Source organism: Erpetoichthys calabaricus, chromosome 10 (assembly GCF_900747795.2).
Source record: "Erpetoichthys calabaricus chromosome 10, fErpCal1.3, whole genome shotgun sequence".
Classification (NCBI taxonomy): Eukaryota; Metazoa; Chordata; class Cladistia; order Polypteriformes; family Polypteridae; genus Erpetoichthys; species Erpetoichthys calabaricus.
Genome location: NC_041403.2, coordinates 117542097 through 117558214, shown reverse-complemented (window position 1 = coordinate 117558214; position 16118 = coordinate 117542097). Strand labels below are relative to the sequence as shown.

The 16118-nt window shown below is 36.3% G+C and overlaps 1 protein-coding gene across 3 annotated transcripts in view; it reads right to left on the bottom strand.

Moving 5' to 3' along the window:
- Positions 1–8914: 8914 nt before the first annotated feature.
- osbpl2b (oxysterol binding protein-like 2b) overlaps positions 8915–16118 on the bottom strand; it is a 43887-nt gene continuing 36683 nt past the window's right edge. For 2 of the 3 annotated variants that reach the window (XM_028811787.2, XM_051932823.1), the window contains exons 11-13: positions 15443–15566; positions 12251–12341; positions 8915–12117 (exon numbers count right to left, since the gene is read on the bottom strand). In XM_028811787.2, coding sequence (XP_028667620.1) covers positions 12015–12117; positions 12251–12341; positions 15443–15566 — 318 coding nt within the window. In that variant the 3' untranslated portion in view covers positions 8915–12014. Of the gene's footprint in view, positions 12118–12250; positions 12342–15442; positions 15567–16118 lie in introns of those variants that run through there. The other variant, XR_007936083.1, reaches the window with a different exon arrangement.

Here is a 16118-nt window from a genome sequence, read left to right as displayed (position 1 = left end):
ATCAATGGGATGACAATCAGGTGCGAGTGGGCACCCTGTGTTATTTAAAGAACAGGGATCTGACAAAGTCTGCTCTTCACAACACATGTTTGTGGAAGTGTATCATGGCATGAACAAAGGAGATTTCTGAGGACCTCAGAAAAAGAGTTGTTGATGCTCATCAGGCTGGAAAAGGTTACAAAACCATCTCTAAAGAGTTTGGACTCCACCAATCCACAGTCAGACAGATTGTGTACAAATGGAGGAAATTCAAGACCATTGTTACCCTCCTCAGGAGTGGTCCACCAACAAAGATCACTCTAAGAGCAAGGAGTGTAGTCGGCGAGGTCACAAAAGACCCCCAGGGTAACTTCTAAGCAACTGAAGGCCTCTCTCACATTGGCTAATGTTCATGTTGAGTCCACCATCAGAACACTGAACAACAATGGTGTGCATGGCAGGGTTGCAAGGAGAAAGCCACTGCTCTCCAAAAAAAACATTGCTGCTCGTCTGCAGTTTGGTAAAGATCACTTGGACAAACCAGAAGGCTATTGGAAGAATGTTTTGTGGACGGATGAGACCAAAATAGAACTTTTTGATTTAAATGAAAAGCGTTATGTTTGGAGAACGGAAAACACTGCATTCCTGCATAAGAACCTTATCCCATCTGTGAAACATGGTGGTGGTAGTATCATGGTTTGGGCCTGTTTTGCTGCATCTGGGCCAGGATGGCTTGCCTTCATTGATGGAACAAAGAATTCTGAATTATATCAGAGAATTCTAAAGGAAAATCCCAGGACATCTGTCCATGAACTGAATCTCAAGAGAAGGTGGGTCATGCAGCAAGACAACGACCCTAAGCAAACAAGTTGTTCTACCAAAGAATGGTTAAAGAAGAATAAAGTTAATGTTTTGGAATGGCCAAGTCAAAGTCCTGACCTTAATCCAATTGAAATGTTGTGGAAGGACCTGAAACGAGCAGTTAATGTGAGGAAACCCACCAACATCCCAGAGTTGAAGCTGTTCTGTACGGAGGAATGGGCTAAAATTCCTCCAAGCCGGTGTGCAGGACTGATCAACAGTTACCGGAAACGTTTAGTTGCAGTTATTGCTGCAAAGGAGGGTCACACCAGATACTGAAAGCAAAGGTTCACATACTTTTGCCACCAACAAATATGTAATATTCGATCATTTTCCTTAATAAAAAAATGACCAAGTACAATATTTTTGTCTCATTTGTTTAACTGGTTTCTCTTCATCTACTTTTAGGTCTTGAGTGAAAATCTGATGATGTTTTAGGTCATATTTATGCAGAAATACAGAAAATTCTAAAGGGTTCACAAACTTTCAAGCACAACTGTAGATAGATAGGGGAAAGTGGTCAGGGCAAGATGGAAGTATTACTTCGATTTTTATATCAGGCTGCATCTCAACAGTAACTCATCAGCATTTCCCTGTGTTTATTGTTTAGGCAAACATATGTTCAGTAGAGGTGGCTTGGCAGAACAGTGGCTGGCACAGCCCATTTGCAGATCCATCATGCTGGGTTCATATCTCATGCTCAGTCTTTGTCATTTTGAATGTTAGCATTGTTCTTCTTCCCATACATTTTACCAAACATTAAAATTGACCACACACCTCACTTGTTGAAGTTTTTAGAGGATTCTGCACTTATGGGGTGTACTGATGTACCTAATAAATTGGCCATCTGAGTGTATAAGTAAATTATTGTACAATCCATTCCACACATTTCATACTGAGTGGGCTTGTACCTTCAATGAGAACAAGAAAGTGCAACACCGAGATACCGTACATCCACTGACTTACTTTTTTTTTTTTTTTTTTAAATAAAACCCCACTTGACTCCATTAGCCATTCTACCTTAAACACCTGGCTGATAGAGTGCTGTGGAGATGGATCGCCTTCCCATTTCAGCAGAGGACTTCTGAAGGTTCTGTTAGTGTGACCATTTGGTTCTTGGTTACTTCACTGACCAAGCCTGTTCTTATCCAGTTACTTATTTTGGTTGGACAGCCAACTCTAGCAAGACACCTGGTGGTTCCAAAATTCCACTTCACAATTCTTCTGGCCACTTTGAACACACAGTCTCACACACTTGCCCTGATCAGTGCTACACCAATTTGATTGTGGACATCTTCGGAGAGTTCCTTGGAATTCATGCCTTGGATTTTGTCCCATCATGAAGTGCGATTTGTGGGGCCTTCTATACATAGCCGACATGCAATCAATTCAGTTTGCTACACGTGCTCTCCAATCAAGTTCTAGAAACATCTCAGGCATAATTAAAGCAAACAGATTGATCTGAGCCCAATTTAGAGTGTTGCAGTAAAGGTCTGTATAATAAATGAGATATTTTAATTTTGGAGTTTTAATAAATCTGCAAGCCTTTCTGAAAAATGTGTTCACTTTCTCATTGTGGGTTATGGAGAACAGACTGATGAGCACAAATGGCACATTAATCCACTAGAAAATTCAATCAACACCACAATTAAGTGTGCTGATCTGAATACTTTCCGACTCCAAGGTGTCCAACAAGTACAAAACTTTAGTATTAAAAAACTTTAGTATTAAATTAGTTGACCAAACAGAAGATGGTATCAATCTCAAGATAAATAGCCCTGATGGAATTTTCTTACCACTTCTGTGAAGTATTAAAGCCATTTCCAACAGTGTTAGGCTTCAGGCCATATTAATTGTCCACAAGTTGTATTTCACTTTTAACATTTTTCTATTAAATACATAACTGAGAAAAGCTGCACCAACATGTACATTATCTATACTTACATAAATTACTTTCAGTTTTATGATCAACAATTATGCAATACATTAAAATGTATTCTTCTACCATACATTGCGACTACAACTGATTTGATATCAATATTGTCAGACAAGAGCAGCTGCTCCCAGACAGCCTGCTATTTATAACAATGGAGGAGGTCGAGTTTAACTGTCAAGAGCTCTGGGGGGATTTTCTGCTGTGTTTGCACTCATTTCCATTCTTCCCAAGTCCTGTTCAACCCTCCCAGCTTATTCAGATGGCAAATTCCAAATGCCAAGAGGAGTGGTTCAATACATCTGTTACCCATGCACTGTTTGCCACTCACTAGGTAAACACACATGTCAAACACAGCAGGACAACACCGGCCTCAGACCCTGCTCTGCTCCCTTGTACTTCACAGACTGAATGTCGCAATACAGATACGCAAAAAGGAAAAGTGTCTTCTAGTCTCATCTCCCTACCCTTCTGTGTTCTTTTTAATGGAATTAAGTCCATTATTTTGCAGACAGGTCATGCTTAAATAAGATAGGTCTGTGATTTCCCAGCTCTTTTACCTACAAGTATGATTCTGCCATACCTACAATAGTAGGCATATACCTACGTAAATTCCGACTGATGGCAGGCGACTTAATCCTTGTAAGTATAGTCACAGACTTGCTGAGCAGAGTCAGATAAAAGCTGTTCTCTTTTAGTTTTCTGAATGTCACTGGTATATCACTCTCCCTCCTGCATCTATGCCGTTCTCCATGTTATGGAAACTCTTCAAGCAGCAGCAGCTGGTGCAGGGTAGGGTGGGCACCAATCTGCCACTCACAAAACAACGTCATTCACGATAGGTCTGGACCATAGATTGGAAATCCATGCGAACGTGAGGAAGGGATTAGGCCAATTCCACAGTGAGGGGTCCAAATACTGTTATAATATATTATTAGTATGTGCTAATGTGACACATAAATATAATAATAAGTCTTTACATTTATATAGCACTTTTCTCACTACTAAAAGCGCTCAGAGAGGACCCAGGATGGGAACCCATGATCTCCTTACTGCAAGGCAGCAGAGATATATATACAGTATATGCACATAAATATGACATTAGGACTTCTCTATTAACTACAGACTATTTGACTCCCCTACTCTTACTGTTAACATTTTATTTGCTATAATCACCACCTGGTATTTCCTCATTGAGTCTCCTTAATTTTGTTCCAGCAAGCTTCTGTTTTTCTTAAAGAAATAATTTCTTAAACTGCACTTCCTTCATAAGAATACATAAGAAATTTGACAAAATGAGAGGTGACCATTCAGTCCATCAAGCCCGTTTGTTTAGCTAATTGCTAAGCTGTCCCAATATCTCATCCAAATTCTTCTTAAAGGTTGTAACCTAGTCTTGCGGGACTAGATGTGAATCTCAAATGAGAATACATATTCAGGACAACTCATTAAAAAGTCTGCAGCGAATAGTGTCAAAATCTTGCACTGCAAAGGCTGCGTGCAGAGGGCTTCATCCTAAAAAAAACCTACTTGTCCATGCAGTAAACTAAACCATCAGTGTTCAGAGAGAAAGCATAAAAAACTGAAGGTGTGACGCTAAAAAAGAAAATAAAAAGCTAAAACTGCTGTAAGAATTTCAGCTGCTCATTAGCAAAAGGTAACTGAAGCTTAATAATTAATTTGTATGTTGTAATGAAAAAGGAGACAGAAGCACCCACTCATGTAGACCAACACAGCTACACACATTTGAGAAGTGCTTCTGTTTTCTGTCAAAAAGTTGTGATTATTGTTATCACTATACGACATAACAACAGCACTTAGGAGTTTAGATAAGGAGTGTGGTCTATGGATACACAACATGTTAAACAGCTGTGGCTATTTTGCCATGACACGTCTGCATTTTCAATTAGACACAGTAATGTTAACTTCCATTAGTTATTAATTTAGACATGCAGTCAGAAGGTGGATGCTGTGCAGCCTTTTCTGTGTTTTACTGGTGTTGTTAGTCAGATTTGTTGATTCAGGTGTTTTGAGTACTGAAACCTGCATCACCTGGGGCTCTTCTTTGTCAGCTCTCTTAATGCCAGTCCTTACAAGTTGTAAGCCACTAGGGGGTGTACTGCCACCCTAACCACCAGACACAGACAGGCAGGACACAGGTTCACTCAACACCCATGTTTATTTACAATTAATAGTGCACAAACCACCAACGGCACACCAATATACAGTCCATTCCCTTCCCTTTCCTTGCCGCCAGTCCATCTGCCTCCTTAAGCTTTGTCTCCTTCCTCCCGACTCTGGACCCCAATGGAGTGAGGCAGCTCCTCTTATTCAGGTCCTGGGAATTTGCCAGGTGGCCCATCACTATTACCTGGATTCACTGCTAGGTGCGCTGGAGGTCCTCTACAGGGCTCTGCAGCTCCCCCTGGCGGCCCCCACAGAACCCAACAGGGCTTCACCAAACTCCAGTTCCCGACATGACCTGTAGGAGTCCGTGGTGCCAAAGCTGCCCAGGAGGGCTGCCCTCTAGTGTCCAAGGGGAGGTATTGCCTCATCAATGCCCTTTCCCCTGGTCCTTCCACCTTGCTGGCGTCCTGGCCAGGTAGTGGCCGTCCATCACAAAGTATAGCTGTCATCAACTCCTACACTACACATGCGACAATGCATTGTTCACATTTACCATTTGTTCAAGGAGTGTAATCTGATGTTACAGAAAGGTTTTTCACTTGCAACAGGTTAGGTTTATTTTTAATGTGTGCCGTGTACTCACTGCACACACAACACACATTTATATGATTACTCGGGCTTTTTCATAGACTTTGATGGTTCATTGTAAACTGAACCTTGTTGTCTATTGGACCAGGATTAACGAGAGCAACTCTGCTCTTTGCGGTTCAAAATTACGGACCATACTCTGAGCACCGCCTTCATGAAGCATTGGATTGGTTTAGAAATTTAACACTCAGTCAGCCGTCTAATTGTTCCAACCCACTTTTAAGCTAAATTCACTCGTGGCTATCTCCAGACGTATACATTACAGTTGAAGTCAGAAGTTTACATACACGTGGGTGAATTCCATAAAACTCGCTTTATAATCCCTCCATAGATTTTATCCTAACTATAAATTTTGCATATTGTTTTTTAAGACTCTTGTCTGTGAAAATTGTTGGAAAAAAATACTTCTGCCCAGCACAAAGTGGATGTCTTAAACAATATGGCCAAATCTATAGTTAGAGTAAAATCTGTTGGTTTATAAAGTGGGTTTTAAAGAATTCACCCTAAGTGTATGGAAACTTCTATCTTCAACTGCCCTCCACTATTATTGGCACCCCCCTTGTAAAAGTTAGTAAGAAGGGTTAGAAAGAAAGAAAAAAAGTTTGCTGAAGAATCCTCATCTTGCACTGAAAAAAAAAGAAACATCTGACTTTTAATTGAAACAAGTTAATTCAAAGAAAAACAAAGCTCTAATCAAGAAATAACTATTTTGTCAAAACACATGTTCCACAATTGTTGGCACCCCTGCATTTAATACTTAGTACAACCTCCATTTGCCAATATAACAGCAGCAAGTCTTCTCTTGTAAACCTTTTATAAGGTTGGAGAGTACAGAACATGGCATCTGAGACCATTCTTACATTTACATAATCTCTCCAGACCACCCAGGGTCCTAGGCCCTCTCCTGTGTACTGTCCTCTTCAGCTCACTCCACAGGTTTTCAGTAGGGATCAGATTAGGAAACTGAGATGGCCATGGCAGAACTTTCATTTTGTGGTCAGTTAACCATTGCAGGGTTGATTTGGACATGTGTTTCGGATCATTATCCTGCTGGAAGATCCAATGACGACCCAGTTTTAGAATCCTGGCGGAGGCAGCTAGGTTTTGATTTAAAATCTCCTGGTAACTCATGGAATCCATAATGCCATGTACCCTAACAATGTTTCCGGGGGTTTTGGAGGAAAAACAGCCGCACAACATCACAAAACCTTCACCATATTTCACAGTTGGGACAAGGTTCTTTTCATTATAGCCATCCTTCTTTTTACACCAAACCCACTTAGCGTGTTTATTGCCAAAAAGTTCAATTTTTGTTTCATCAGACCATAGAACACGGTTCCAGTCAAAGTTGCTGTAACGTTTTACAAAGTCCAGGTGCTTACGTTTGTGGGTAACTGACAGAAAAGGCTTCTTTCTGGTATATCTTCCAAATACTCTGTTAACATGAAGATGCCATCTGATGGTGGTTCTGGAGACTTGACAACCCCAGGAATTTACCTTTTCTTTCAATTCCCCAACAGTGATCCTTTTCACTGTACATGAGGGTAAAATAAACTTGGTTCCTCTTCCAGGCAAGCTTGTCACAGTTCCAGTTGATGACCACTTTTTTTTTTTTTTTTATTATTGCCCTTACAGTAGAAATGGGCATTTTAGGTGAGTAGCAGTTTTTTATATCCATTCCCTGAGTTATGAAGGGCAACACACTTCTCCCTCATTTGAATTGAATATTTTTGTTTCTTTGCCATGATAATGGCTGGTTAAGGAAATTTGGTGCTGTGTCTCCTCACATTTGTATCCCAGTTAATCAGGAAGTCATTGATTTCAGCTGGAAAGTTCCTATACACTCCAACTTAACAATGTCCAATTTAAATGGGAAACCTGCTTCAGTTATATTGTTTCACATTAATTTCCTAGGGTGTCAATAATTGTGGCACATGTGTTTTTGTTAAAAATATTTATTTCTTGATTAGAGCTGTGTTTATCTTTGAATGAACTTGTTTTGATTAAAAGTCAGTTGTTTCTCATTTTTTCAGTGCAAGATGACGGTTTCAGCAAACAGTGATGTTTTTCTAACCCTTCTTACTAATTTTTATGAGTGGTGCCAATAACAGTGGAGGGCACTGTATGTCTGGCTTCAGAGAGACATGTCTCCTGAGAGCTGTAACAGTTTTTTGTTATACAGCAACATAAGCTCCTTCAACAAGTGAAAACATACCAGGTTTATCATCATCTCAGGATGTAGAAAAAGCTTTGATTAAGCTGATTTAGACTACTGAACTATTCTCTCTGTGTGCAGTAGTGCAGATATTCATTCAGGGAGTTTAAATCTTGGACATTTTTTTTGTGAGCAGATAATATCCTGCTCTATATTTCTTGCCCGGATGAATGTAATATTTCCTATGGAAATTTGCACCCATTGCAGAGAATATAAGCAATTCCCTTCCACAGTGTCACAAATATGCAAAACTCCAAAAATATATTGATGCCACATTTTAATATTCTTTTAAAGACCAACAAGCAAAATCTTCAAAACTGGACTACCACTGGACTCAGATCACACTGTTGCCCCCCTTTCAGACAATGAAAATATATAGTAGTTTATTTTAGGAAACTGCTGCTCCACAGAGACTGTGGAACTTGATTGTACCTGGGATTCTGGCATTATTTATTATTATTTCTCAGCCTTTATCCACTTAGGTTCCTAAGGAAACAGTATAGTATTTCTTATCCTTTTTAAGCTCTAAGGCAGGAGCAGCTTCCCGTCTCAGTTCTGTAAGGCTCTATACCTTATTTGACAATTGTTTCTGATATGTTATTATTGTTTTTTCTGAGAATATCATTAATTTAGGGGTCTTTGGTCTTTTTCCTAGATGGCCACAGTGCCTATCGATTTTCTTTCCAGCCAATTTCTCCGTCAGAGCTATTTGCTGTTGCTACAGTATAACTATTTTGGAGCTAACGTCATTTCAGTTATTAAGAGTGATGACACTTCATTGCTTCTTTAACTCTTAACACTGTTGCACTCTCATTTTATTTAATATGTATATGCTTAACCTGTAGCCAAAACAACAAAAACCCCAGAGACCCCAAGCTAAGCCAACTCCATTTGCAATACTGCTCATGAAGTGAGTTTTCCATTGAAGCACTTGCAAAGAAAACAAGAAAATAAGTGAGAATCTAATAATGACATGCTGAATAAAACAAAATCAGTAACATTAGAAATGCCAGACAAGACCGAATGGCAGTTCGTTATAGAATAATGACCAATGTTATACATTGGAAATTGAATACTTCACATTTCGGATTAGTATTTTCTAGTCTTGTAAACAATAAGTAAAATGAAAATAAGAAGAGCACACTTAAAAGTATTTGTTCACCATTATGTTTATTTAAAAAGATTTATTTTCAAAAGTTCCATTCTTGTATACTAAATTGTTTTACATTTAACTGCCTATTTTTTGAGAATTATAACCCAGACCTATTGTAATCATTGTGGAATATTATTTCTGATGAATGGGCTCTGGAAATAGTTAAATACTAGAAAAATAAACCAATTTATGAAAAAAAGAGATATTTTTTCATTTGACCTAAAATGTATTATTGATAAGACCAGCACAACTCTTATCAACTAATGAGATCCAAAGCAAAACAGAAAATTAGTGTTAAACTGCCCCATAATAAAAGTAGGTGAGCCTACCCAGCTTTTATTTGTAGTGCACAAGAATTTAATGAACTGCCATTTCTGATTAATGTCTGATTAGGTTGATAAGGAATTACAAAATATTGCACGTTTTATTTACTACAATCCATAGACCTTTCTTGGTAAATAAAGAAACCAAACATAGTGTGTTACTTATTTTTGGAACAGGCCTGTGCCTTTTCCAGTTTGAAATGGGGCAGTACTACAAATAAAAAATTATAACATGGAAACATAGGTTCAAAATTTCTTTCACCTTTTCTTATTGCCATCTTAAAGGTAATCAAAATTACACAGAATTACAAAAGATACTGAAGGACCCATTTGTACTGTTTGGTTATGTGTGGTCACAAATGAAAACAGGCAACAGCACAGCAATAGTCAATCTTATCACATTTACATTCTATTCATGACATTAATGAAAAAACGGGAAACAAAGTTCCAGTAACCTAAAGTCAAAAGCTGTGTGTCTTGAAATAAACTCCATTTTTTTTCATTGATTGCACATGAATTTATTTACATAGGTTGCTCAATATTTGCACAGGGCATAATTTATTGTTTATTTCTATCTAATGAATGCATAACAATATTATTTATCTGTCTGTCTGCAAAAGGTTTCTGAATTGCCCAAATTTCAATACATTTTATGTATTGTAATGTGGTGTATGTTTGGGTAAACTTCTTAAACCAAATGCTTCTCTGATAGAATTAAAAAAAAAAAAAAAAAGACAAATCTATTTACATCATGTTTTTACATTTTAACAGAAATACATGCTTATATTTTGCATAGTTTATTTTTGGCAATATTTTAAAATATATTTTATCTAAAAACTAATGCCGTGGTTTTTATAACAACAAATAAAAACATCACAATGTTGCTGAAAGTGATCTTTGTTTTCTCCCGAAGTCCCCTTGTTCAGATTTAACAGCTTTCCAATGTATGTGTGTTATATTATAAAACAATATAACTGCTCAGCCAACCTTTTTACATAATTCAGATATGGAATGTAACTAGTATAATTCTCATGAATAAATTGCCCTTAAATTATTTGTTACCTATGTAAAACTTAAAATTCTGGATAATACTCTGATTAAAATATTGATTAGCTTTAAATCAAATAATGGTAATACTAGAAATATGTACACATTTTAACTTGATTATTAAGGATAGAAATACCGCAACTTGCCTACTAAATAAACTGTGTTCATCCATGCAGGTAAACTGTATGTATTTTCTTTTTTTTAATTAGAACTAATCTTTTCATTTTTTTATGTATTTGCCTATAGTTTGCCATAATAATGAATCACAATACTTCTGTTTTTGTAATTTTGAACATACATGTGTGTGCATTTGGATATATTATTTAATAAAGATTTCATAATATATACAGTACGTGACCCATATATTGATAAACTGCAAACGTTTGAATAAATATTATACCACTTCACAGTTTTATGTGACAATTAAAATCACATAAAATATGGTGTTAAAATATGTAACTTGTTTTCTGGTAACAATACACTTATACAAAAGACACATCTGTCTAGTTTGCACTTTCCATTCACACAAACACTTCTGTCAGTAGTTCCAATGAGCTAAAAACATACTGATGGACCTGAACGTTTTATTTAATGCCAGCAGTTGTTAACTCGTTTCATTTTTATATGCGGGGTGGCTTGGGGACTACATATTTCAGTGAGGATTGTATTAATATATGCAGTCAAACCTATTAACTAAATAGTAGATTTACTGATACAACTTTATTCTTTAGGCTGTTGTATGCAAATGCCATGAAATTCAACTCACTACTAAATTGTAATCTGGGCATTCAGAATGATAATGAGAAAAAAAAAACTCAATCTTTACAAAAGGCTTCATACATGCTGAATGGAAAAAAAAGCTAAACTGGCCAAACTGTTTTGCTGGTGATGCTACCACATGCTGCTTATCATGAGTACCTTATTATACTGTACACCATTGCTTGTGGCTGCTTTCACAGACAACAACCATATATATTATATCATCTCTTACTTAACTGAAGTCTAACATTTATTTCAGTATTACAAATGATTATGTGAACGCAAGTTTTTAAAAGTGTCATAAGATTGTTTTGATATTGTACAAGAGGTAAAATGAATTTAGCACAGGGTACTAACATTTGCATGACCAAATTTAAAAATGATAGGAGTTTCAGAATCAAAAGGTCACTCATCCCTGTTTAATGCACACAGTTACTTTATTAGTTTGTCTGACCTAAACTCTGACCTGCAGAAAAAAAGATATTTCACATGTTTGTCTTAAATGAATCAACTGTGTCACCTCACGGAGCCATGCTGCTGTTCTTAGCTGATGTAATGTTTCTGCCAGTTTTAAAACTATTGGGCTTTTTACTAAACTGTGCACTATTTTCCAGTACTGAAGTGATAGCAGAAACCTAATAGCATGTAGTAAACTCTGTTCTAGGTTAATTTTATGATGTTAGAAATTGTTTATTGTTTTTATTGAAGGCAGTTCAAAATGAAAAAGACTTCAAAACACACCTAAATAAAATCCTCAATGCAAATCCTTATAAAGAGTTTAATAGCAGTATTTCACTATAACCTTCTGGTTAGCGTATGCTTATTGAAATCCCTGATTTGGAAACCTCTTCTCACCATCAAGATGGGTCTACTCAAACATAACTATGGCATGAGTAAATTACAATCCATAAGTGATTAATCTGAGCATACTCCCCGCTTAAATTGGAACCATGCAGAATGAAGTTCATTTTAGTAAATATCTGGGCAATTAGTATAATTTCTATCAAAATACCCTCCTGCATAAATCCAATCCTGCAGTCCTGTGTAAGGGTTTGTGCCAAGCTGGAACCACCTAATAAAAAAACAAACAAACAAAAAAAAAAACAATTAAGAAAAAGCTTAAACATAATATTTAAAAATGTTAGTAGTTTATTCCTAAATTGTAAGGTATAAAATATTGACTCAATTTTAGACTAATAGCATACCTTGTGACCCATTCCTCTTCGCTTTTAGCACGTTCTTTACGAGATGCTCTTTGTTTTTCTTCTAACCTCTCTTTCTCTTGGCTTGCAAACTCTGTTAGAAATTGTCAAATACAATATGTTAACAGTTAAAAGTACTATTATTAAAAAAGCAAAACTAGTGACATCAAAAATTGTTAATATTTTGCTGAAATAAAAAAAAAATCATATTTTTAGAATGCACTTCTTGTATATTTTTTTAATAAAAAAACTGACAGGTGAAATTAAATTGTATCTGCAAATGCAACAAAAATAAGTGCATTATACCTTTAACAGGGCTATGCAGCTTGCAAAAACAACATTTTATGATTGCAATACGACTCACACAAGATTACAGGATGCAGAATGTAAAGGAAAAATGAAATGACTTCACATAAACTGTGAATCTCATTTTGATGACGGTTTCCCTTTAAAATGATGATTTATATGGGATATGACAAGAACGAAAGGTCCATCTATTATTTTAACACTTTGAATGGTAAAGGCTGCAATCTAAAATTAATTTATGACTAAATGAGTCATTCTTTAATGTGGCACAGTATTTTACAAAGTTGATAATACATATAGTACCCCACAAGGCTAAAGAACATTTAGTATAATAATGAGAATCAATTTTACACTGTACAAATGTATGCCCCTTTTAATATTAACTACAATGACATTTTTATTTTTAAGATTTTTAAAGTAATGACACACATCTATAAAAAAAATCATGTTTGTTAAAGCACCTTTCACATGCTCAAAAGAGCTTAATAAAGAGAAGAACTAATAATTGAAAACTGCACCAAGTACAGTACAATGATAAAGACTTCATTGATTTTTGTGAGAATACACTATGAAGTTTTTTTTTTTGTTGTTTTTTTTTACATACGTACATGATAATATGATCAGGAAATAAATGTATGTGGTCTAGGAACACAGTCATTTTTGGAAAATGGGGGAGACGACACAAAGCTTCTCTACACCAATTACAGTAATTAAAGAACAAAACTTTGCTGGCAGCAAAACCATTTTCTAGTTTTACAAAATTTAGCATGACAGTTTAATTGATAAAAGTAAAAGCTGTGCAGATGAACACATTATATGACACACTATATGTATGTCACGTTCAGACTTTTTACTGCAATTCTACATTTATTATACCTATCCGGTATAAATTAAAATAAACTGACAAGCAGCATGCTAAAGCAGAGAAACACAAAGGCAACAACACAAATAATAATCATTACATTTGGCAACATTCAATAGCCTGCTAATAACAATATTTATTGCTTGAAAGATTCTGCAGCAGAGGACCTTAATAGTGTTTTTATTTAAAAGCAGCATTAAAAACACAGATGTGGTCTTCAATATGCAAGAGTGAGGAGGTTTTCAATACCCTGTTGAAAGGCACTATAGGTTATGGAAGCTTATTTCTTCCACTCAAAAAATGTAATTCAGTTATTTTGCAATTATTTATCACAAAGACATCGCTTGTTTGCCACTGATATTGTGTGTGTGTATGTATGATTTTGTCTTCTAGTGACAGCTAATGATAAAGAGAGTAAACACATATTTGTAATGAATCAAGCGTCAAGAGCCAAACCAACATTACTGGTATACAATACTGCTGGAATGGATGTGAACCCCCTTATGCAATTACAGATATCCTTAGTTTTACAAAATTGTTTCTTAATCTGAATCAATGTTCTCATCCAACATAATGAGTATGCTAATAATCATTTTTATATTTTGGTTTGGAGGAAATCATGCATGTAATAGAAAAAGTGAGTTAAAAAGGAATTAGTGCAGATGCAAAAATAAGTAAACCCAAAGTTGTACTGGTTAAACCAACTAGATAAGTAGAATTGGGTGGGTAAATCACTGGGAACCAAATTAACCAATCAAAGGAGATACCTTAAGAAAACAATTTTAAATCACTACTTGAACTGTGTTAATAACATGATTAATTTTTGCAGTATTTTGTTTTGGATATTCAGCATGGTGGTGCAGTGGTAGTGCTACTGTGTTGCAATAACGAGACTAGCACTCTTCATGCATGTGGAGTTTACTCGTGTCTTATTAGTGGGTTTCCTCCCACAGTCCAAAGTCATGCAGGTTACGGGAATTGGCACTGCTAGATTGACCCTAGCGAATATGTGTGTGTGTGTGTTCACACAGTCTATGGATTGCTCCTGCCCTGCACTCAGTGATAGCACAGATAGGTACAGCTTTCCCATCCAAAATGGATGGATGGATGTATATTGTATTATTACAAGAATATTTGCCGTTCTCTCTGTGCTACATTCATTCAATAAGCAATATGCAACTAATATTTTAATCAAATCAGGCTTCTGTAATACCATTGCCCTACTGCATTTCCAAAGGGTAGAACTTTATGTGCACACAATGCTACTAGTTGATGCATGGGAAAAAGTCTACCCTTCAAAGATCTTTTGTAAAATATGTACAGCCTGTTTGTAGCATAGAGCTCAAGTAAGGAATCAGCCCAAGGATGTACCCCTGTAGCTCATTGGACACATTCATACATACTACCAAACCACACAAACACACAACATGAGACAAGGCTAAGAAGAAAATCTGAGCTCCAAAAGCAATATAAGGTACAAATGCTAACCACTTTGCCTCCAAGTCACCCTGTTTTATAAATTGTTATCTATAGTAAATAACTGGATTAAAACTAGACTCTAATTACAGGTTTCTGTTGCGGGATCAAACACAAAACTCTTATCAAATCTTTTTTCTACGTATAGTATGTGACGGTAGGTGACTGTACCATGCAAAGAAATGGTGCTCTGTCTACCATGGCTACTTCCCGATTTGCACTCGGTGCTACTGGAATGATCACTTGCGCACTGTTACCCTAAACTACATGTATGTAATTTACTTTACAGAAGGAGTTAATGAGTATATGTGAAGATGAAGTTCCAGCGTTCATCTGTAAAACGTCCACAGTTAGTAGAGAAGGTTGTCCAAATGCCCCCCAGAGACCACCAATGACGACTAGTAATATGTCTGAGCCAATTCACTTATGATATCTCTATATTGGGTGCATAATGAGACCACAGTAAAACAAAATACAAAAATACTGATCTTTAGAAAATAAAAAGGTGACTCAATACTAAAACAAATCAACAAAAGTATTTAAATTCATACCCATGTCTCCATTTTCCATTGCTCGAATATCAGGGCGTAAACGGCAATCAGTTGGTGCTAATAAATCTTTCATATCTGAGTCCAGTTCATTTAGAGTGACAGCAAAATGTGTGAAATTGTACATCTGGAAGAAAAAAAGGGAATAGTTGTTTCAGATTTCTCTTTTTATTAGTAGTGGTGTTCATCCAGTCATGCCTTGCCTTTCCCTCATCCTACTCAAACCGCCATAATCCATTTCTACTCAGCACAACCACTGTTACCTCCAAACAAAGTCCTTCTCTTAACTGGTAATTCACTTCCTCCCACTCACTGATACTTTACTTATCCATCTGATCATTCTCATCTCTGTTCTTTCCAGCTAAGCTTTGCTGCATGTTCTGTTTTCATTGGTCATGTTTTACTCCTATATAGCACATTACTCCTCACACAGTTCTCGCCTAGAGTTAAAATAAGATGACTGTTTGTCTTGTGCGATCAGCTCAATAAAAAATACTGGTTTTAATGTAGCAGCAGAAAACAGGGATGTACACTACCAGTCAAAAGTTTTAGAACCCCACAGTTTTTTCGTTTTTTATGAAAATGTATGCAGTTTAAGGTCTTAATGTATCATGAAAAGCATAGAACAAATAAACAATGAAAATAAAAAAAAAGTCAAGTCAATCAATCCTTAAGTGTA